Source organism: Alexandromys fortis, unplaced genomic scaffold (assembly GCF_014885135.2).
Source record: "Alexandromys fortis isolate MF-2015 unplaced genomic scaffold, M_Fortis_MF-2015_v1.1 scaffold_1, whole genome shotgun sequence".
In the NCBI taxonomy this organism is placed as follows: domain Eukaryota; kingdom Metazoa; phylum Chordata; class Mammalia; order Rodentia; family Cricetidae; genus Alexandromys; species Alexandromys fortis.
This window is the reverse complement of record NW_026067927.1, coordinates 641,650-665,375: the sequence shown is the minus strand read 5'-3', so window position 1 is coordinate 665,375 and position 23,726 is coordinate 641,650. Positions and strand designations below refer to the sequence as shown.

The window sequence follows — 23,726 nt, the reverse complement described above, 5'->3', positions numbered from 1 at the left end:
TTGTAACTGCTGAGCCATCTTTCTAGCCCATGTCCTACTGATGGCAGGAACCGTGAGCTCAGAATACAGTTGAGTTATCATTGGTGCTGCTTCAAAATCTCTCCTGTTGGAACAGATTTGTTAGGGATATGGCTGATTAAGTTATGAATTTAGAGTTTATAAAATAAGTGATCTTGTTTTAATACAAAGACTTTATGCTAAGTGAGGAAAAGAAAATTCAAAGAAGTCAATCAGAACACTAAAAAACAAATTTTTTTTTGCATGTCTTTCAGGACCCTTAATAAGTAAGTAAAAATCATATATTTAGAAACGTATATTCTTAGGCATTTTAAGTAGAATGCTCCTTTGAAGTTCCAGAAACCGCAGTTTCCTAGTATTCGTGCGGGGAACTGAAGTCTTAAGTTTCTGATAACCAAGTGAGTCATGTGGCGGGCACATGATGGTGTCCACTGGGTCCTCGGCCGCTGCTGCCTTCACCTAAGGGGCAGGCTGCTGTCTCCTCTGGCCTGAATGGCACTAGAGCCAGCTTGGTGTGTGTGTGTGTAGCCGAATTTAAATTTCTCTAAAGGTGTTCTTCAACACAGTTCTCACTTACCTTTCTAATCGTGCTGACTTTGTTTTTAAGACCAAAATGAGAAGCTCATGCAAGAGAACAGAGAGCTCCAGCTGCAGTGTCTGCAGCAGAGGCAGCAGCTGGATGAGCTGAAAAGCCGCATGAGGTTTTTCAACCAGGTGACTCTTTCCCTTCTTCAGTGTGCGTTGTGTGTGTGTGTGTGTGTGTGTGTGTGTGTGTGTGTGTGTTTGAAGCACAGAAAGAAACAGTGCACAGCAAAGCAAGAAACATAGATGTGTCCTTTGGTTTATTAGCTAGCATACCTGGTTGTTTATGTTCTGTGGGGCTGTTCTGAGTAGCTGAAATATCCTGAGTACTAGGTTTCTTAAGTTCATGGCCTTCGGGTTCCTAGTCAGTCAGTCTCATGGGAATCTGTGCTGGAAGCTAACCCCTCACTGTGGGCTCTGACTTTCTTTCTCACAGGAGAGTGATATCGATGCTGATGACCTGAGCGAGGCACTCCTGCTTATAAAGGTAGCATTTTCAAAATGAGCCATCGAGTCCATGGCTCCCTGTTTCCATATAATGATGACCTTTGTCTATAAACCATAATTAGAGAGTAAATTATTTGTGCATGTTCTAAAACTCACTGCATCTTAGTGCATGCATGTGTGGGGGAGAGGGGGAAGTGATGGAGAGAGAGCACAATGATGTACTAATATTCAGAAAATGGTTAGATGACATTTAGTCACAGCATATGCATATTTCATAGTGACACCAAAGTCACATTAACGTTGAGCTCAGCACTCTTATTTAAAGCCCTACTTTAAATTGACTACAAAAGACAATTTATTTTTATCTGACCCACTGTAAAACCAAGCTGGCCTTCTTAAACGAGGTGTTGAACCATAAATATAACACAAAGGTATTGTTTAGTTTTAAGATACTGTTATCTACAAGTATACTTCTTATGTTTATATCATAGTATACATTTTGATAAGATGAAAAATAAATGTTTGTGATTTCATTTTTTGTTATGAAGTTGATAAACTATTTTTATTTCACTGTAATTGTTTTTAAATATATATGCAAATGTATATATCAGCAATGCTTTGTTTCTAGTAGAAAAATGGAAGTGTGTGAATTCAATTAAAGTGTTTCTTGATGGATCACATTAATTCACACGGCCACATTCTGCAAATTCTTGTTGCAATTTAATCTTTTGGTTTTACTTTAGGCTCAGAAAGAACAAAAGAATGGAGACCTTTCATTTTTAGAAAAAGTGGACAACAAACTTAATAAAGATCTAGAACATTCCATGAAAGAACTTCAAGCAACTCATGCAGAAACAGTACAAGAACTTGAAAAGACAAGAAATATGCTAATTATGCAACATAAAATCAATAAAGACTATCAGGTACTGTCAGACACTAAGTCAAGACAGTGTATTTTCTGTGATACTCTCCTGATGATTGTCTTTTCAGAGAAGCTTTCGTATTACCCTCTTTTATTATCTGTTGTCGCCTTTATTAAGTATTAGTACATTCCTGTAATTCAGCCCTGTAACTAGAGTTGGGGGAAATGGTTAAAAGCTTAGGGAACCTGGTGGCAGTAACCTCACCTCTCCTAGTGTCACTGTAGTCTGCAGTGAGTCGTAGTGACCGTCCAAAAGCCCCGTCACAGCTGTCCATGTCAGCTTTCAATAGTATGGACATTTGGCTGCAAAAAAGGAAGCCACTGCCCTGTAAGCTTTGTGACAGGAGGGCACCATGATTTAGAGCTCCTGCTAGCCATCCAAAAGATGTTAAAATCATCCTGGCTTTGAAAACTCCAACTAGAAGTACTTGATTCATAACATGGTAGCCTTGAGTTCCATCTAGGAAACGTTTGAATCCTAGCATGGTGGTTTTGCAGCTCCATCTTCAAATGCTTGGCTCAACGTCGCTTTGATAGATGCAAATAGGATAATCATAAGTAGTGGACCTTGCTGCCTTTTATTTTTAGATGGAAGTTGAGGCGGTGACTCAGAAGATGGAAAATTTGCAGCAAGATTATGAACTCAAAGTGGAACAATATGTTCATCTTCTTGATATCCGGACTGCACGCATCCAGAAGCTTGAAGGTACAGTGTGCACAGTTTTATGGCAGTTGAGAATGCCGTCCAAACCCTTGCTCACAATATCTTCCTACTCTGTTTTTTTCCAAGTTTGAAGCTGGAATAAGTTACCAAATGAATATTTCATCTTATTCTCTTCTACTGAAGAATTTTTAGTAGGAATTTTCAACAATTTGCTGCTTTCAGATTCAGTATGGTGATCAAGATTTCAAAGTGGTCATAAAGTGTCACAGACTCAAGTCTCACACACCTTTATGATTTCCCCTCTAGCAGCATGTGCACCTTAGCCAGTTCGAAGTGCTTGCTCTTTATCAGATTTCACTTTGCCCATTCCCAGCACCAGCTTTTGTTCCTGATGTTTTTTCTGCCTAAACTTCTTTTCTTCCTTGACATCAAAATAATACCCTTCTGTATTTCAAAATCTAACTTGGTGCTTAGCATGCCAGGGAATGGCTCTGATTGAGTCAACCACTATCCCTTTACCTGAAATGCCCTCACAGTGATTTTCCAACTTTAGCAAATACAGACGTTATCTAAAAGAGCTCTGTGTGGCAGTACATGCGTGGAATCCCAGTTTTCTAGGGGATAAAGCGGGAGGAATACAGATTCAAAGCCAGCTTGCCCACCATGATGATTCATGGTCAGCCTGGGCTATCTAGAGGGATCCTATCTTAAGAATGTATGTAAACACAGAAGGTACCGTACTGCCTCCAGCTGTTTGTGCACTTTGTATCTCAAGTGACAATGGAAACTTTATGCACTTCCCCAGCTAGAAGCCACAACAACCCTCCGCTTCTCTGCCACTTGTTAAATTAAATGGGTTAATTTAAAATAAGGATGATTTTTCTTATTCTTAGGGTTGATCGTGTGTGTTTGTGTGTGTGTGTGCGCTCACGCACGCGCACATGCATGTGCATCGTGTATGTATGTGATGGCCTCTTCTGTGAAATCTGTATGTCCTAGGGTGGAGTCTGTGTGTGTGTATGTGATGGACCCATATCTTCTGTGAAATCTGTATGTTCTGTAGATAGAACATTATATTGTGTATTATATTGCCATTGTTTCACTGATATCTGCTATGGTATGAATGTCTGATGTGGGATTTCCTTCTATTATGAAATATTAGTTATAATTATATTTTTCCTTAGTTATAATAAAAGATAAAGTAGATATAAATATTGTAACTGTAATTCTTGCTTGATACCTGTTTTATTATATGTAACTTTACTAGGTTAGAGTGAAAACCTTCCTTTTTATTTAGACAGAAAGGGGGAGGTAATGTGGGATTTCCCTCTGTATGCTGTGAATACATTTGGTTAATAAAGAAACTTCTTTGGGCCTTTTATAGCACAGAATAGGGCAAGGCAGAAATTCCAAGCAGATAGAGGAAGAGAGAGTAGGTGGAGTCAGGGAGAAGCCATGTAGCTGCAGCAGGAGACAGACAGCAGACACCAGATGGAACATTACTGGTAGGCCACAACCATGTGGTGATACACAGATTAATAGAAATGGGTTAATTTAAGATATAAGAGCTAGCCAATAAGAAGTGTGAGCTAATAGGCCAAGCAGTGTTGTAATAATACAGTTTTTGTGTGATTATTTTGGGTCTGGGCAGCCAGGAAAAGAGCAAGTAGTCTCTGCCTACAAATATCTTCCCTAGAGTTTCTGCATTGGAAACTCAACAGCAGTGCTTCAGGTTTCCCCGTCTGTATTCTTGCTGTCCACTGTTTGTTTATGATGCCTTAGAGGCTTTGTGTTTATGGAATGAATTGTTGAGTACAGGGGACAAAAAAAAGCGTGCCAGTAAAGGCTTGCGAAGACTTGAATGAAGAATCTTCACTTAGTGACCTCCTTTTTAATCAGTAAGATTCCATGAAACAAACTTTTATTGAGTACTGCATGAAACAAAAGGTACATAGTGATCTTTGACTTCTGGAAAGTTTTGTTCAGTCAAATAAAGGCATTTAGTTAGTTCTTCTTCATAAACAAGAAGTTCTCAAAGTACCCCCAGGTTCTCAACCTAAACTGCACTGATAAAACTAGTTTTATAATATTATGTTATTTGCCTTTATCATTTTTATTCTCTTACAAGTTTATAATGGAGTTTCTGGAGGCTATATGATGTATGACATCACAATAGATTAGACCCAACTACAGATCCATATTCCATATTCTTTGCTATTAAGCCAGACCAGGAAGACATTTATAAAAATGTTTTTTTTAAATTTGAAAGGATTAAAAGAATGCCACTCTCCTTACTTTTTTGGAAATTATAACTTTGAAAAAAATAAATGCTATGATTTATTTTAGCATATAATAGGTTATTGTTGTTACATGTAAAAAGACATTTTTTCTTTTCAGTATGATCAATAACAGTAAATATAAATAGTTATCAATAGCTATCAAAAGATTTTTCAGATCCCCAATAACTTTTACGAGTATAAAGTTACTGATGAGATAGACTACTCAAGTACTGAAGACAGTGGGCATCAAAGAGACTAGTGCTTACCAGTGCAGAAACCAGCAAACTACCAGAGAGAAAGGCCTAGAGGATGAAAAGAGACATAAGAGGAGGGGGCAATGACATGGAAGTCAAGACAGAGTAATAGTTTTAAAAGGAGAGTGTTCATTACCCTGAAACAAAGAAAAGAAATAACAGAAGGTCAGACACTGCCCAGTCTAGAGCTGAACTGGCTCCTGGTGACCTTTTGAGGGGAACTTTCACAGGGGACTAAGGCAGAACTTGTGCAAAGGTGTCTTATAGGGGCATGGAGACACATTTTATTCCTTCTGGAAATGTAAGCGTAATACTAGGGGGAAGCTGGGCATTTAGAAAGATGCATAACCATGAAAAAACAGCCTTATAAAGTATAAATGATACAATTTTAACTGAGGGTTTAAAGTATAAGTTAGTTTACTTTAGGCCTGTGTGTACAGCTAGCTGTAAAACTATCACCATAATTGAGATGTAGGGCATATCCATTACCTCCCCGCAAGGAGGAGCAGACGTATCCTATTAAGCTAAAGAGATGGTATTGGGGACAAAAGAGGTCTACTCTGTAGGATACAGCAAAGCTAGAGGAGCGCATGGCATCTGAATAGTGACCTCAGCTGTCACCTGCCCTTTCTTCTTCCTCTTTCTGCTCAGGCTATCTTACAACTGAAGGTATAATTGTTTTCATTTTTATTCTTTTAATTGTAAATTGATAAATTAGAGCTGCATATATTTTGAAGTTGTAATTTTGTTGTTTAATGACTGGTGTCAACGCAAGTCTTGAGGGATTTTTGTTGTTAGTGAGCATTATTTGAAGAAAATAGCAGTACAGTTATAGACTTTAAGGTGAAGAAGATTGCTGAAAGCTGCAGACGTCCAGCTGCCTCAGAAACTAGCATGCATCTGTACATGTGGGCATGTTGACATGTCTAAACTTTGCCTTCCCTTGCAGCCCAGTTAAAGGACATCGCCTACGGCACTAAGCAGTACAAATTTAAAGCGGAAATCATGCCAGATGACTCTGTTGATGAATTTGATGAAACCATCCACCTGGAACGAGGAGAAAACCTGTTTGAAATCCACATCAATAAAGTCACCTTTTCTCCTGAAGCCCTGCAGGCGTCTGGTGACAAAGAGCCTGTTACTTTCTGTACCTATGCTTTCTATGACTTTGAACTGCAGACCACTCCCATTGTTCGAGGCCTTCACCCAGAATATAACTTCACTTCTCAGTATCTTGTCCACGTAAATGACTTATTTTTGCAGTATATTCAGAAGAGTACTGTCACTCTGGAGCTCCACCAAGCCTACAGCACAGATTACGAAACAATTGCAGCTTGTCAGTTGAGATTCCATGAGATTCTAGAAAAAAGCGGCCGAATATTTTACACAGCAAGTTTAGTTGGTAAGTACAGTTTGTGATCTTTGGATATTTGAATCACTAGGTTGGCTTATGTGTTCACTGGCATTCTTCATTTGTTTGTTTGTTTGTTTGTTTGTTTATTCATTCAATTTTCAAGACAGGGTTTCTCCGTAGCTTTTGGTTCCTGTCCTAGAACTAGCTCTTGTAGACCAGGCTGGCCTCGAACTCACAGAGATCCGCCTGCCTCTGCCTCCCGAGTGCTGGGATTAAAGGCGTGCGCCACCACCGCCCGGCTTGTATCTTTATTTTTAAAGATTTATTTTATTTTATGTATACAGTTATTCTGCATCTGTGTGTGTGTGTGTGTGTGTGTGTGTGTGTGTGTGTGTGTGTGTGTACGATATTCATGCTTGGTGTCATGGCTCCCCTGGAACTGGACTTACAGACAGTTTGAGCTGCCATGCGGGTTCTGGGAATTCAACCTGGGTCCTCTAGAGGAGCACCCACTGCTCCTAACTAATGAGCCATTTCTCCAGCCCCTAATTTGTTTCCTATCTTATACATTAAGGGCATTTTGGATGGGGACAGATCTTTGCTTACAAGTGATTGAACTATCTTTAATATCATGAATGGTGGTGCAAAATAGCTATTAATACTTATGATCTTTATAAATAGCCATTAAACTTTAGGAAGTCAAATGTTTATTTTGATATTGATACTCTTGATTAATTAAAATGTTCATTGTACTACATTCTTCAAATGTTTCTGAAGATATGTCAACACTGAGTTGTAGGAATACTAGTTAGTGGTAAATGGTAAATAAGGCAGACAACGCCTAAGCCTAGAGGAGAAGATAAGTGCACACACACATACATACATATAAATGTAATATATATATAATATAGATATATAGTATATATGTATGTATAGTAAAGGCAAGAGAACCTGCCCAGTCCACCAGCTGTAAAGCTCAATGAGCCAGAAGAGGCTTGTGGTATGTAAAGAAGAGTAACAACTAAAGTGAAAAGGCTTTGGCAGACATCAGACACTTGTCCGATACAGATTCACCACCAGCACAGATCCCTGATTGCTCTTTGGGCTGACGAGGGAGGGGGACTTGATTGGGGGAGGGGGAGGGAAAGGGGAGGCGGCGGTGGTGAAGAGACAGAAACCTTTAAGAAAGAAAGGAAGGAAGGAAGGAAGGAAGGAAGGAAGGAAGGAAGGAAGGAAGGAAGGAAGGAAGGAAGGAAGGAAGGAAGGAAGGAAGAAAGAGAAAGAAAGAAAGAAAAATAGTGGCTGATATTAAATCTTTTTCAGTATTGACAGTGATGGCCCAAGAAAAAAAGTGACGAAATAAACATAATATACTTAAATACTGTGGTAACATTCAGAAAAAGTTACAGAATTTTCTTTTTGACAATTATTTAGAATCCATATGTACCAGTCCCTTAGGAAGAAGTATTTTGAAGGGAGCTACAGTCTTTGCCCTTAAGAAACTTGTGTAGTATACATACTACACTCTTGTGAACAGACAGACTGAAGTGGTCAGTGCAGTAATAAGAACATAAGCTCTGCAATGGAAGCTTAGGGCTGTGAAATCTTCCACGGAGCAAGGTCATGGTAGAGAAGGAGAGGCTGCCTGAGTGGAGTGCACGCAGCGAGTACCATACAAGGGCACATTGACAGTGCTGTTGTTTGGCATACCTATGACCTCTTCCATATGCTTGTGGTCCAACGAAGAAGTGGAGGGATGCCAAAGATCCCTCCAAAGTTGAATCATAATATGGAATGCCATATTTATAATTGTGAGGTTGTATATTGTAAATGTCAGGCTAGATTGAGTCCAACTTGTTTAAAGAAAAATGCCACAGTATCCAGAAGAATCTATATAGTATCCGATTCACTGTTTGGATTTTTCTTTATATGCAAGATTGAAATGATAACCCGTTGAAATAGCTCAATCATAGTTTGATATGGCTCTTTAATATTTAACATGCAGTGAAACTCATATTCCAGATGTAACTTTTCTTCATCTCTGTTATTTCCCAATCAAACATTATTTGTGCAAGTCATATTATTTTACTCTGTATAAAGTTTATGCCTTTAATATATAATACCATTGGTGTATTTTACTCATGTATATTTTCATTTATGTGACTGTTTAACAGTAAGTCATGCATTGATTATCTGTAGGAACTAAAGGAGACATCCCAAATTTTGGCACAGTAGAATACTGGTTCCGATTAAGAGTTCCCATGGATCAAGCAATTCGACTTTATCGAGAGCGGGCAAAGGCATTAGGATATATAACATCAAATTTTAAGAAGCCAGAGAAAATGCAATTGGTAAGCTTGTTTGACTGTAAAACCCTTTTATAGCACAGGACTTTATACTATCTCCTTAAATCCTACACTTTAAACTGAAACTGTTTTCTTTTATAGGCATCAAATAGCTAATTTGACCTTTTATTTAAGAATAATCAGACTCTCAAGGAGAAGCAAGAACAGTAGAAAGGTGGCCTCTGTATACTTTGCCATTTTTTCCCAGTTGTAGCATCTTACACAGTTAACAGAATAATCTGGAAAGGTGGAAATCAAACTGAGAATGGGGGTACATCATTGGCATCCCAGTTCTTCAGGAGACTGGGACACAAGGATGACAGATTCAAGACAAGCCTGGGCAACTTCACAAGACCCTGAATCAAAACACAAATAATTTTTAAAGGACTAAGGATGTAGATTTATGGTATAGTACTTGTCTAGCAAGTGCACTGCCAGGCTCCTGGTTCACTACCCAGTGCTGAAAAACAAAACAAAGCAGGAAATGGAGCTTTATTAATATTAATATTATTAATTGAGCACCATACCTTAATCAGACAACATCAGTATTTGCTCACCGTCATTTGTGTGTTCATTCTGTGTATTTTTATAGCTTGTAGATACTCACTAAACCACTACCGCAAGATAGAGCTGTTCCATTGACACAAAGGAATCCCTTGTGCTTCTCAGGACAGTTTCAGAAGACACATCACGAGGCCTTCATTAATGACTTCCGCTGTTAAGGAAAACTATCCTATCACTCACTATGCTTCTTTCAAACTGGTTCCTACCATTAGATTTCTGAAATGCAAATAGAATACAAAATTAATGCTTTCTTGCTAAATGCCAGGAGTTTAAATGCAGCTCTCTATTTCCCTAACTATATTTCACCAAGGCTTCATAGCCACATTTTCAAATTAGTACCATGAACTAGTAAATGCACTGAATCAAGTTAAATAGAATTTGGAGTGGATGGCCTCTTCTATATAACATGGATATCAAAAGAACCCGTATGTGAGTGACAGGGAGAGAACATGGAGAAACATGTTGAGATGTGTATGGTCACAGTTGTCTTTCTTCTTTCCTTGAAGACTATGGTTCTGGGCCCCATACACCAGTGGCCAGGTTTATGGTCAGTGCTCCCATTTCCAATCCAGTAGTCCACCCAGTTATGATTAAGGCCTCCGTTGGACCAGGCATGTTTTGCTTTCTGAAAACAAAGTAAAATAACTCTTCATGTTTCTAACATGTAAAATTGGGAGCTGGTGACAGCCATATTCCACCATGTTAGCCAGCTAAATGAACAGAGTCTGAGGAGAAAATAGTGAGCCAGTGCTCAGAGAAACATCGAAAGCAGACAAAGTAAATTCTGGTATTTTCTCAAGTGTACGAGCTTCTAGGGACCAACCGTGTTTCTGTTGTACATTTTATGTACCTGTAATGTTATGGGAAATTGTCTTCTTTCTTACTTTTGCTGCATGTATTGCTTCTTTGACTTTAATTTAAAGGACCATGTGTAAACATAGATCCTCTCTCAAACCAAAGGGACATGACACCCACTTCCCAGAGATCACCATTCTGTAGTGTTCTTCACAGCACGCCTTAAAAGAATCTGTTAGAGATGAGAAATAGTGCGTTCTTGGTTTTCTTCTTTAATGGATTGTTTGTGGGAGGGTTAGTAGGGAGAGGAGGTACTTTACAAAGCATTCCACTGAGCTTTGCTTGGTTGAGTGCAAGCTCACCAGGGTAAGCCGAGTGGTACCTGCTCAGGCTTCCACTGCACACCAGCAGAGGTCTCCACCAGAGACATTGAGACCAGATCTCTTACACAGTCCAGGGACAGCGCTGCAGAAGGGTTCCTCTGGGCACAGTAGCGAGCTCTCCAGTGTAAACTAAAGGAAGCACTGGAACACTGGCATTCTCTGTCTCAGATCATCTCAGCTAGAAAAGATTCACCATTTCCTGAAGTGCTTTCCGACATCCGGTGTGCTCGTCAGTGTTCCCAGAGGGACTGAGAATAGTTACCACTTCTGCCCAGCGCTTTTGCTCTTTCCTCTGAAATGCCCTCACATCCAGCTTTATACCCTTTCGGGCTTATCTCAAATCACACTCTGGGTGAGCAGATGAGTCTCCTTTGATTAGGATGCTCTTCAGACCCACTACTGACTTGGCTCCTCAGCTATTAAACAGAATTAAAGAACATCACATTAACTTTTTGTCTTGGGTCTACTTGATGTGAGGACTAATTTCTACAAATATCCTTGGTCGACCATATTAGCTGCCAATACACAGGATCGTGAACTTCTACATGTGCTAGATCCTTCAACATACAGTTTTCAAGCATGTTAGTTTTGGATAAGAATCTTTTCACTGAGAAAAATAATTTTATCATAAAATATGTAGTTTTGTCCATTTACAAAATTTTGTTTGAAGGTTTGCAGCTGATAGTTATCTTTTAGTTGTATTGTTTCTATAATATAAATATGTATGTTTTTTCAGTTGAGTCAGCAAGCACCCACAACTGCTCAGATCAGTTCAACAGATTCCACTGATGGCAACTTAAATGAACTCCACATTACAGTAAGATGTTGCAGCAACCTACAGTCCCGAGCAAGCCACCTGCAGCCACACGCATATGTTGTGTACAAGTTTTTTGATTTTCCAGACCATGATACAGCCATCATTCCCAGTAGCAATGATCCGCAGTTTGATGACCATATGTGTTTCCCAGTGCCAATGAATATGGATTTGGATCGCTACCTTAAGTCAGAGTCTCTGGGGTTTTATGTGTTTGATGATAGTGATACCCAGGAGAATATTTACATAGGAAAGGTCAATGTGCCTCTGATTTCACTGGCGCATGACAGGTGTATCTCAGGTAAGAGTGTGTTCTTGATTCTATAAAACTGGAAAAGCAAACTTAAAGTATACGTTAGTGTTATATCTATGATTTATTACTAATTTTCCTGACTTTAGACAATATTTGTACTTCAGATCTGTTTATATTTTTAGTTATTTCCTTGCTTGGAATTTAAACATTTTCAGTGTTTGGGGGACTATAATATATACCTTATAGTCTACTTAAAAATGATAGTAACTTCATTACATGAGAATATAAAAAGTCTAATGTTTATTTCATTCTCCCTTCCCTCCTTGGTGTTGTTACAACCATGTATATATACATAGTACACCAGTATTTTGACATTTTTCTTGATGTATATTAATTGCACAAAATAATGGGTTATGACTTTTTCAATCATGCATATAACATGTTGTGATCCTAGTCACCTCTCTTCCCTGTTGCTGTCTTTCCTCCTTCCCCCACCCCCTTTGCCCACATACATTAAAAACAACAATTCTAATTGCTTTATGTAATATCTTGCTCCTGTAATGAAGTTAAGAGAATGAGAAACTACAGGCTCCAAAACCACAGAGAAACCCTGTCTCGAAAAAAAAAAAAAAAAAGAAAAACAAAAAGAAAGAGAAAGAGAATAAGAAACTGTAATTGTAGAGATCTTGATATTTACCTATATACTATCTGGGGTATTTATTTCTTCTTATAGAGCAGCTTCATTTCTCACTCTGATTTATGTCCTTACCACAGGGTCATTTCCTTGCTCCATGCCGCTCTGCCTCAGACCTTTATAATATATGTTGTCTTGAGTGTTATGAACCCAACAATATAATTTTATAATTATTGCTTCAAATGGTTATCTTTTAAACTAGTTAAGAGCAAAAAGAAAAGATAGTTGCCTGGTCTTTTGTGATTACGTATGTAACTGCCCTTTTGGTCCCTATCAGATGTGTGGATTTGAGTTACCATCATGTGTCTTTTTCTTTCAGCCTGAAGAAGGCTTATTTGATATGTGCTAGAAGCCATGCCTGCTGCTAGCAAATGAGTTCACTTGTTATCTTGGAATATTCTTACTTTTCTATTGAATTTTTGGAAGGCTAATACTGCTGGCTAGTAGTTGGGTTGTTGGGTTTTGGTTTTGTTTTGTTATTCTTCTAGCACATTTAGTACATCAAAGCACTGGCTATAGGCAGCCATTGTTTCTAAGGAGCCTCCTGTTGACCTTATTGAGAGTCACATATTCATGATGCTGTTCTTAAGGCTGTCTTTGAGGTTTGAATAGTTTGTGCCTACATGTGTTTCCTCTTGTGTTTCTTCCACTTGCAGTTTATTGAGCTTCTTGTACATGTAGGCTAATGTTACACGTCCGGTTTGAATAACTCTGTCACTTCTTCCGTCATTTGTTTGTCCCCTTCTCTTCTGATACGTGGGTTGATGTGCCTAATGGCACCCTTCCTTTTTCTTCCCATTCTTTATATTTGATAGTTTCACTATTCTACCGTCAAGTAGACTGTATTATTTTCTGTGTCACTCATGTCTTCTGCTGAGCCCCACTGTTGGTTGTTTTCCATTGCTGTAGTGTTTTCAGCTCCATAATTTCTGTTACTTCTTTTTATTTTCTTCTTTACCGTCCTCCACCTCCACTCCCAATACTGGGTCTCCAGAGACTCACGTAAGCCAGCACTCTACCACTTGCTGGTATTCTAACACCATTTGAGATAGAGACGGATGGATGGATGGAAGGATGGATGATAGGTCTCCTTACTGTCTCTATTTCATAGGCCATCGTCATATAATTTAATTTTTCTCATACATTTTTATTGAAAAAAATTCAATACAGTATATTCTAATCATAGTTTCCTCTCCATTGATTCCTCCAAGATCCTCCCACCTCTCTACCCACCCAACTCCATGTCCTTACTTCCTCTCTCTTTAGAAAGAAAACAGGCAGTAAGAAAGAAAAAGAGAAAAGGAAGGAAAGAAGAAACAACCCCCCCAAAACACCACAAAATCAGAAAACATAATAAATAAGCAAAACCAATATACACAAAACAAAACTGCCCAAACAAATAAATTAAAGGCAAGAAGTCTACAAAAATCTCATGGAATTTGTTTTGTGTTGGCCATCTACTGCTGGGCACAGGGCCTACCCTTACATGCAGTAAATATACCCAGTGAGACTCCATTGGAGAAATCCAACTTTTCCCTTACAAGTGGGTATCAGTTGCAGATAGCATCTAGATTAGGAGTGGGAGTGTGTGTCCACTTCCCTCTTTCAGCACCGGGATCACATCTGGCTTGAACCTATACAGGTTGTGGAAAACTGCCAATAACCTTGGCAAGAGCCCAGGGATGTTTGGGGGAATCCATGCAGACCACTTGGCCAACTATTCAACTCGATATATTTCTGGAACTAGATATTTTTTTGGTGGTGAAAGATATCTCATTGGAGCATAGTCTCCCTCTTTATTTGGTGACTCCATTTATATTTCTTTCAAATATATACATATTTTGGGAAGCTTCTAGAGAGTAGGTTTCCATATGCCCCTCAAGTAGCCATTAGGGTTAGTTTTCCATCCCTATATTTTCTTTCTTACTCTTATCATCCATCTCCCTCCCCATTTAATCCTCCCACTCAGGTCTCCGCAGTCTCAAAAACTAATGCTCTGTTTCCTTTTCCTTGAGAGATCCTAGCTTCATGCACACAAGTCCCTAACTTATACGTAACCGCTGTGGTTATAAAAGTTTTATCATGCCTATTAAAGGCTTAGAAACTAGTATACACATGAGAGAAAACATGAAATTTGTCTTTTGGGGTCTGGGTTTCCTTACTCTGGATTTTTTTAGCTCCATCCATTTACCTAAAAATTCCATAATTTTGGTTTCTTTAATAGCTGAGTAGTATTCATTGTGTAAATGTGTCACATGTTCGCTATCCATTCATCACTTGATAGACATCTAGGCTATTTCCAGTTTCTGGCTATTATGAATAGAGCAGCAATAAACATGGATGAACAAGTCTCTCTGTAGTAGGATGTAGAGTCCTTTGGGTATATGACCAAGATGATATAGCTAGATTTTGAGGAAGATCTAATCCTAGCCTCTCGAGGAACTGTCACACTGATTTCCATTGCAGTTGTACAAGTCTTCCCTTTCCCCACATCTTTGACAGCAGAAGCTGTCATGTCCTTTATTGATCTTGGTGATGCTGACTGGTATAAGATGAAATCTCAAAGTAGTTTAGATTTGCATTTCTCTGATGACTAAGGATATTGACATTTCTTTAAGTGTTTCTCAGCCATTTGTGTTTGATCCTTTGAGAACTCTCTGTTCTAGTTATGCATCCTATATTTAAATTGGGTTGTTTTCTTGGTGCCCCTTTTTTTATTTCTTCATATATTTTAGATATAAACCCTCTATTGGATGTGAAATTGGTTTCATAAAAAGCTGTTCTTTAGCCTGCCACTTTACCATAATGATGTTGTCCTTTGCCATATAGAAGTTTTGTTTCATTTCATGAGGTCATCCCATTTATTAACTTTTGTTCTTTTTTTTATATTCTTCTCTCATGCAATAGATCCAGACCACAGTCTCCACCCCCTCCCCTTCTCCTAGCCCCCCAATTCCTCTCTCTCCCAGATCTACTGCTCCTCCATCTCCCGTCAGAAAAGAGCAGGCCTGCCAGGGATATCAACCAAATAGGATATTGCAAGATCCAGTTAAAACTAAGTATAAACCATCGTACCATAGCTGGATGAAGCAATCCAGTAGGAGAAAAAGGGTCCCACGAGCAGGCAAAAGAATCAGAGATACCTCCACTCCCACTGTTAGGAGGCCCACAAAAACACCCAAGCTGAAGACAACCACAGCATGAATGCAGGAGGCTCTGGGTCTAATATCTGGTCCAGGTCTCTGTATCTGCTCCCATTACCTACTGAAGGAAGCCTCTCTGACAGTGACTGAGCTAAGCACCAATCTATGAGTATAGCAGGATATCATGTCTGGTTCTACCCTAGGTCTCTGAACCATCCAGCTTCCCAGATCCTGACCATCCAGACAGTGTCCAGCATGGGCTGCTATCATGACTTGGGACTCGGGCTAGTCGTTGCTTCTCCACTCCCACAGGCTCTGCACCAACATTAACCCAGTGCATCTTATAGGCAGGACAGGTTGTGGGTTGGATTGGTGTTTCCGTCCCACCACTGGGAGCCTAGCCTCGTTACAGAAGATGACCTGTTCAGGCTCCATATCTATTCTGCATTTCTCACTAGGGTTGGAGTCCTCACTAGGGTTACTCTCCTAGGTTTCCGGAAGTTTCTACTGCACTACGTGTCCACATCACCCCCTAAATGCCCACCTCTTCCAGTTTTCTCTCCCTGTACTCTCTTCCTCCATCCCTCCCTACCCCACCTGATCACTCCTGTTCCATACCCACCCACCTCCAGTCCACCCATAAAATCTATTCTTTTCCCCTTCTCGGGGAGATACATGTGTGCCCCACCCCGACCTCTCCTCTTCTTTGACTTCTCTAGGTCTGTGAACTGTAATTAGCTATTATCAATAGCTAATACCCACTTATAAGTAAGTACATACCAGGAGGAGGAGGAGAGAAGGTCTGCAGTTAGCCTACCTCTATCCCTGACCTATGAGGCTGGGATCATGGTATGAGCCAGGGGAAGGGAGGTAGGAGGAAAAGATCTGTGTGATCATTGGTGATGGGTCTGAAAGGAAGGGACGACTATAGTACATGTTCTGCAGCAGAGCTGGGGATAAGATGTAGGATTGGATTTAGAGGCTTAGTGGGAGAGGTGACGATTCTCAGTTAGGCTAGCTGCTTCCTTGGTGTGCGTGGCCTGTGGGTTCCCAGGCCTCTGCTGTAATTCTTAGAATAACAAGGCTTGGCTCTGGCATTGGTAAAAATGATTTTCATAATTTGCAGGAATATTTGAGTTAATGGATAATGAAAAGCATTCTGCGGGAACCATCCAAGTTATATTAAAATGGAAATTCACCTACCTTCCCCCAAGTGGATCAATAACTAATGAAGACCTAGGAAAGTTCATATGCAGAGAAGAGCCAGAGGTTGTTCAGAAACTACCTCCAACATCCTTGGGTGTTACATCAGTTGTAGTGAGTAAAGACTGCTTTCAATTTCAGTTATAGTGCTTTATATATAAACTTAATAGTCAAATAATTCCACTGAAAACTAGCTGAAGCCTCCTCTAAAATGTAACACTCAACATAGTCTGACATATTGTTTTATCTTAGGCACCAAAACCTAAACCAAGACAGCGTTTAACACTTGTGGACAAAAAGGTTTCTTTTGTGGATACCACGCCGCACCTGAGTCCTGTGAGTAACAAACACTCCAAATACCAGTCCCTTTCCTGTAGCAGACACTTGAGAGTATAGACGCGCTGTGCCTTTCTGACCTAAGAAGAGACAGTGAACCCACGTCTTTACTATGCTGCCATTTTGTGTCCTTTAGTTAGACCCTCCATGACCCCATCTGAGTCTTCTGCTCCCGTGTACAAAAGACTCTTCAAAGGAGTTGTATAAATTGTCTCCCTTCCCTCATACTGCTTCTTGATCTTACAGTCAAGTGTGAACCAGTCTAAAACTACTCTTGTAATGAATACAAAATAATATAAATTGTTTTTCCCATTAATTCAAGGAGACTTCTCCTCCTCCTCCTAAAGATATAAAAGACAATTCCCCAGAAATGGAACACACACCAAAAACAGAAAATAGCATGTCAGCTGTTACATATTCTTCCAAGGTATGCCTTTGTATTAAAATTGTTTTGAAAGGTTTATTTTGTGACTTAAAAGACTTTATCTTGTGTGTTAGACATGATTCAAGAAATCATAGCATTTTTTTCTACTTTTGAATATGACTTCCTCATGATAGAAAGATTTTTATATTGATAAATATAGCAGATATAATTGTCCATAATGGGCATGAAATATATAAGCATATAAACTAAAATCAATGTTAAAGTCATTTTAGGATTAATACATCCTTTATTATTTTGTTTAGTTTTGTTGAGACAGGATTTTATGTATGCCAGGCTAATCTCAAACTCACTATGTAGCTGTGGATGAACTTGGATTCCATATCCTCCTGCCTCTTCCTCCATGTATTGGTTGGTATTATTGATATATACTACCACACCAGCCCAACTTGCATCCTTCATTCTTAATGTATATTTAGATTTTTATTGACTTGAGTGTTTTAATCTATTTCTACAATCTAAGTGACGGTTTTCTAATGAATCTTTAATAGCTATATTGCCTAGCTCTTTGTGTTTTGTTGTTTGAGCGGTGGAGGTAGTTGCAGAGGTAGAGTGGGGGGAAGATATAGGAATGGAGGTGGTGGAGTGGTGGTGGAGGAGGAGGTGGTAGTGGTGGTGGAGGTGGAGATTGTAGAGGAGGAGGTGGTGGTGATGGTGGTGGAGGAGGAGGTGGTGTGGTTTAGTGACAGAAGCTCACTTGTAGCCCAGACTGGCTTGGAACTTACTTTTTATGCAGTCCATGCTGGCCACAAACTCACTGTGATCCTCCTGCCTCTGAGTGCTGGAACTATGGGCATAAGACACTATATCCAGTTAGATGCCTGTGTACTCAGGTCTCAAATGTACATATTTTATTATAGAGTGCTCCAATAAGAATGCTGTAAAATGTAACCCAAGCATGAGTAAGTACAGCACTGTTGGTCTCTTCTACATGTGTCTCAGGAAAGCAGTGTGGCTGAGGTAGAGGAAACCGTAGAGAGAACGCAGCAAGGAAAAGAAGATGACATCTCTTTCCTATCTGAGGGTCAGCTTGCATCGCAGAGTGCGGCTTCCTCTGAAGATGAAACAGAAATAACGGAAGAACTGGAGCCAGAAGGTGACCGCATTTAAACTGTTGTTTCCCTGACTCTGCTCTGCTTTCTTTGTGGGAGCGTGCGTGCCTTCCACAGCACACCATTCAGGGTGGATCCACCGCATGACACCCACCTCTTGGCAGAAGTGCTGGGTGAGCGCTCTTTGGCTGTCTTCTCTCTCTCCTCAGGCAGTCCTGGGCTCCTGCATAGAATATAAGGTCCTTGCTGAGCGTGTTGCCAGTCTGTGTCTTAGATGTTTTATGATCTCTTTGGGTTCAGTATTATCAATTGGATTATTCTTTAGTTTTGACTTTTTGAAATTAAAATCAGGAATTGTGAGAAAAAAAAAGACCATTTTGTTAATATAAAGTGTAATAAAAGTGAACTAATTCTGAATAGACAGGAAGCTAGTAAGTAGCCTGTGAAAGCCTGGGTGGGGGCAAAGGAGAAAGTTCCAGAGGAAACAAGAGTGCTGGCTAGATCCACTGCCTGTTTAACAACATGTATTGATTTTGCATGTGCATGTCCATTGTGTATGCTACATTGGGGGTTGGTTCTCCCCTTCCATCTGGGTCTCAGGTATCAAACTCAGGTCATCAGCCTTGGCGACAGGTGCCTCTACCCACTGAGCCATCTTCAGGCCAATGTTTGCTATTTTAGTTAGGAATTAAATGTCAAATAACTAATTTTGTAGTTTAAATAGGTGTACAGTTTATTATATATGTGTTTTTACCTCAATAGAGCTATAATTTTAAAAAAAAAGAAAGGGTAACATTGACTTCTTCACAGTATTTTGTGTAAGCCATTGGAAAATGTCCACTATGAGATGGCAGGCATGGGCTTGGCCATTGTGGAAGCCCCGGTGCCATGTTGGAGTGAGTCTGAGCCTCATTCTCCATTTACCACCCCCACGGCCTTTGTGCATCGCTTGCCCAGACACTCTAGCAAGCACCCAGTGCCTCTCAGACTTCATTACTAAACACATGAAAATTTATATGGCAACTTAAAAGAATGCGTGGAAGAGAAATGGAAGAAAGATGTTCTTTCTATAATTGATGACCCAACTGTAGGACCACAGAAATTAGTAGGATCTGACCTTGGTAGCTGGCTTAGGTCTCATGCTCAGTTGCTTGAATAGAAAAGGGCTGGCTCGCGCTGTGCAGCTACAGTTGCAGATGACCTAGTTAGCACAGTCTCATCAGTTTCCTGTTGAGGTAAAAAAGAGACAAAGCCTTGTGGACGGTGCCATCCAGAACTGTGCAGGAAGAAGTCACCACAATACACTTTCATTACAGAAGCAGAGCACCACTGCTGGGGCATAGTCCTGCTCCTGCACACTGCCCTGTGAGATTGCTGTGTGGCACAGATCTATGCAGGCTGTCAGCTGGTTAGTCAGCATGAATATACGTATCATCCTTCAAACCACAGTGACCGACGAAGGAAGGAAAAAGTGGACATTAAGGATATCCGACTTCTGTTGGTGGTATTCACAATTTCATTGATACCCTTGCAACTATAGTTAGCTAGGCTCAAAGTCTTACTCTTTAGGCTAATATACAAGTAATGGATTTCCTCATTGCATTTCCACACCTATGTGTCATGATGCCTTGCTTTCTTTCATTCTCTTCCCCTGTTCCCACCAGAGCTGGTTCCCTTTCTTCCCCCAGTTAATCATGCCTGCTTTTCTCTCTCATGTATGCATGACCACACTTTTAATTACTATGTAAACTGATATGTCCAGAAGATTGAAAGATTTGCTAATCCTCTCGCCTGTATTTTGTGAATATCCTGTAAGTACTTACTTAATGCCATCCTTGCACAAATAATATAAATTGTGATACAAGTGTGGCTTCGCTTTAGAAAGTGTTTTTACTTCAGTCTTTGCTATTTTTCCTTTTAAAATCATTCTGTGTTTTTTTTTTTAATGAAATAGAAGTCCAACTTCCCTGAGCACTCATCAGCTATTTCTACTTGGGAGTATAATAAAGTCTGAATGTTTTAAGTTTTGTTTGCTACCAGTATATATTAAAATTTGTAATATTGCTTCAAGTTTAAAATACAGTAAGCAGAATATAGGAATTTTTTAAAATAATTGGATCAGTAATGAAGTATGGTATAGTCCAGCTGTGACGAGGAAAAGAAGGGACTAGAAAGATGGCTCAGTGGGGAAAGGGGCTTACCACCAACCCTAAGAACCTGAGTTTGATTCCCTGGTCCCACATAATAGAAGGGAAGAACTGACTCACACAAGTTAGCCTCTGTCCTCCACACTTGGAGTGACCCATGAAACACACGCACACACGCAAATAAATAACTAAACGTAAGAATTTTAAGAGAAAAAAAGTATCTATTACCTTTTACATTGTTTTCATTAATTTTATGACAAGAATTATTTTTATTTCTTTTGTGTTTACCAAAATTAAACATGGTAGTTATTCATGGCACTTCTTCCTTTCCTAAAATGCACATCCATAGTGGATAAACCTGGTTGTCATGTTGTTCCTTTCTGTTGTCCTGTGACATGTGCACTAAGTCCATTGGCAAACCTGGGTAAGTGTTGCCTCATGTTTTCTGACAGATGAGGACAGAACAGCTTCTGACAGCGATGACTGTATCATCCCAGGTTCCGTCTCCAAGGAAACCAAACAGGTGAGTAGATCCATGCCAGAACAGTGTTCTAAACTAAGGCTGACTGTCATTCTCAGCATATCAGGCTTCATAAATGGAAATTTAAGGTAAAAATATTTCTGGAAAAATTTTACTTGTCTACTGCAAGATGGTTTTACTAATGCATGTATGGTTATGTATATATGTGCTCATGTTTATATGAATGCACACATGTGTGCATGTGTGTGGAGGCCAGAGATCAACACCAAGGGTCTTGCTCAGTAACTCTGTGTCTTATTTTTGAGACAGAGTCTCTTGCTGAACCTGTCGCTTTGGCCAGACTATCTGGCCAGCATGTCCACTTGGACCTGACTGTCTCCGTCTCCCTTCTGCTGGGATTATAGACTCACACTTGATTATAGAATCAAGCTCAGCTTCTCATGCTTGCATGGCAAGCACTTAACCAACTGAACCACCTCCTTGGCTCCTGCTTATACTTGTGTTAGGAAATGGACTGCAACATGTAAGCATTACTTTTTCAAAGAGTACCTGACACCAGTAACATGATCCATCTCTTGCTAAAACCATCCAGCCTCCCTGCTTCCCTTTCAGTTTCTGTGTACAAAGATGGACTAAAGCAGATCTGCGTCTCGGAGAATACAGCTGTGATAGCACTGAAACTGTAATGGCTTACCTACTTATGTACTCATAACTTTGTAGAGTGTTCAAACCTAAGTATGTTTGTTGACAAACTGCTAAAATTATTTCACTTCTGACAGAAAGACTAAAACTATTCAGAAAAAAAGATTAAACATGTCCAAGACTTGATTTTATATCACATCTCTGATATGTAGTATATAAAATGAAATATTGAAAAGAAAATTAAATTTCAAAATATACATGAGATTTTCTACATTTAAGAGCATACTTTTTATCATAGGCAGGAGGGAAAGATTTTATACATTCCATGTAAAAAATCAGCAGGCAAGTAACACACGCCTAAGTTCTCAATACGTGGAAGAGTGAGGCATGAAAAGTGCAAGCTCAAGCCGAGCTACCTGACGTACAGAAACAGGGCTGGAGGGCTGGTCCAGTGGGTAAGTAGAGTACTGTCTCAGTCCGTGGATCCCACATAGTGGAGGGAGAAAACAGACTCCTGAAAGTCGTCCTTTCCACGCACAGATACATACACATACATACATATGCACACACATACATACACACAATAAGTAAATATGTAAACAAATAAGCAGCTATGTAATCATTTTTGAAAAAAGAGACACAAGATCTGTGGGTGTGGTATAGTGGAGTACCTGTGGGTGTGGTGCAGTGGAGTACCTGTGGGTGTGGTGCAGTGGAGTACCTGTGGGTGTGGTGCAGTGGTGGAGTCCTAGCCTAGCACTCAAGGCTATGATCCCCATCACTAGAGTGAAAGTGAGGAAAGCAAGGATGGAGCAACAGAAGGAAGGGGAGAAGTATAGGTAAATAAAATGAAAAGGCTTCTCTCTTCCTCCATATTAACTTCCCTGGAACATTTTTTTTAGAATTTCAGCTTTTTTGGGGGGAAAAAAAACAGTACTTCTTTTTAACTCCTCCTTCACATATTCTAAGCTTACTGTCTCTGTAAAATAAAACCATGAGCATAACATGTTTGCTACAGTGCCTTCATGAAACAGTACATTTGTTTGTGTGCACATGTGTGAGTGCATGTAGAGGTCAAAGGCTGATGTAGGTATCTTCCTCCATCATTCTCCACCTCTCTCACTGAGCCTGGAGCTCACTGATGGACTAAACTGTATGGCCAGTGAACTGTACGGCCAAGAATATGTCTGCCTGTGTCCACCCCCCCAGTGCTCAGCCTCTGCTGTGCTGTCAGCTTTTGACATGGCTACTGGGGATCTGAACTCAGATTCTCATGATGTCTATTTTGTATGTGCTTAATAAAGAAACATCTCATCTTTCTAAAGTGTATTACTATAATTAGTATGCAATTACCACTTATACTATCTAACCTTTGGTAACCTAGTATGTGAAATGTTCATTGCTTAAAATTGATAAATGAAAGAAGGAATTTTGTATACACTTACCTGAACAGTTTTAATTATGGTGCTCAGTTAAGTTAAATTTAATATTTTTTGACTAATCAAATTGTTAATCAATTGTTAAATAATTTATCAAGCCAGCAAATGGAAATTCTTAGCTTCCCATTAGAGCTGATAATATCAATAAGGAAATAAGCTTTTTGTTTGAGGTTTGGTTTTATAACATAGAACTGACAGTAGAGGATGGATGGATGGATGGATGGATGGATGGATGGATGGATGGATGGATGATGGATGGACAGATAGATAAATGGATAGATGACAGACAGACAGACAGATAGACAGATATTTACTAAGAGATTGGATACTATAATGGAGATATGATCAACAAGCTAGTAATGCAGGAGTACAGATTGTGTATTGCCAATCTGAGTCCAAAAGCCTGAGGAGTAGGACATCCAGTGGCAATGCTTTCTGATCTTAAAGCCAGCAGGCTCAAGGACCAAGAATCT

General features: G+C 39.7%; 1 protein-coding gene across 2 annotated transcripts in view; it reads left to right on the top strand.

The window, feature by feature from the left end:
* Rpgrip1l (RPGRIP1 like) overlaps window positions 1–23,726 on the top strand; it is a 94,659-nt gene that overhangs the window by 38,876 nt on the left and 32,057 nt on the right. For both annotated transcript variants that reach the window (XM_050143934.1, XM_050143935.1), the window contains exons 11-22: window positions 626–732; window positions 1,037–1,087; window positions 1,791–1,970; window positions 2,558–2,675; window positions 6,116–6,568; window positions 8,720–8,871; window positions 11,344–11,722; window positions 16,638–16,828; window positions 16,967–17,050; window positions 17,373–17,477; window positions 18,435–18,588; window positions 21,144–21,214. In XM_050143934.1, the coding sequence (XP_049999891.1) occupies window positions 626–732; window positions 1,037–1,087; window positions 1,791–1,970; window positions 2,558–2,675; window positions 6,116–6,568; window positions 8,720–8,871; window positions 11,344–11,722; window positions 16,638–16,828; window positions 16,967–17,050; window positions 17,373–17,477; window positions 18,435–18,588; window positions 21,144–21,214 (2,045 nt within the window). The remainder of the gene's footprint in view (window positions 1–625; window positions 733–1,036; window positions 1,088–1,790; window positions 1,971–2,557; window positions 2,676–6,115; window positions 6,569–8,719; window positions 8,872–11,343; window positions 11,723–16,637; window positions 16,829–16,966; window positions 17,051–17,372; window positions 17,478–18,434; window positions 18,589–21,143; window positions 21,215–23,726) is intronic.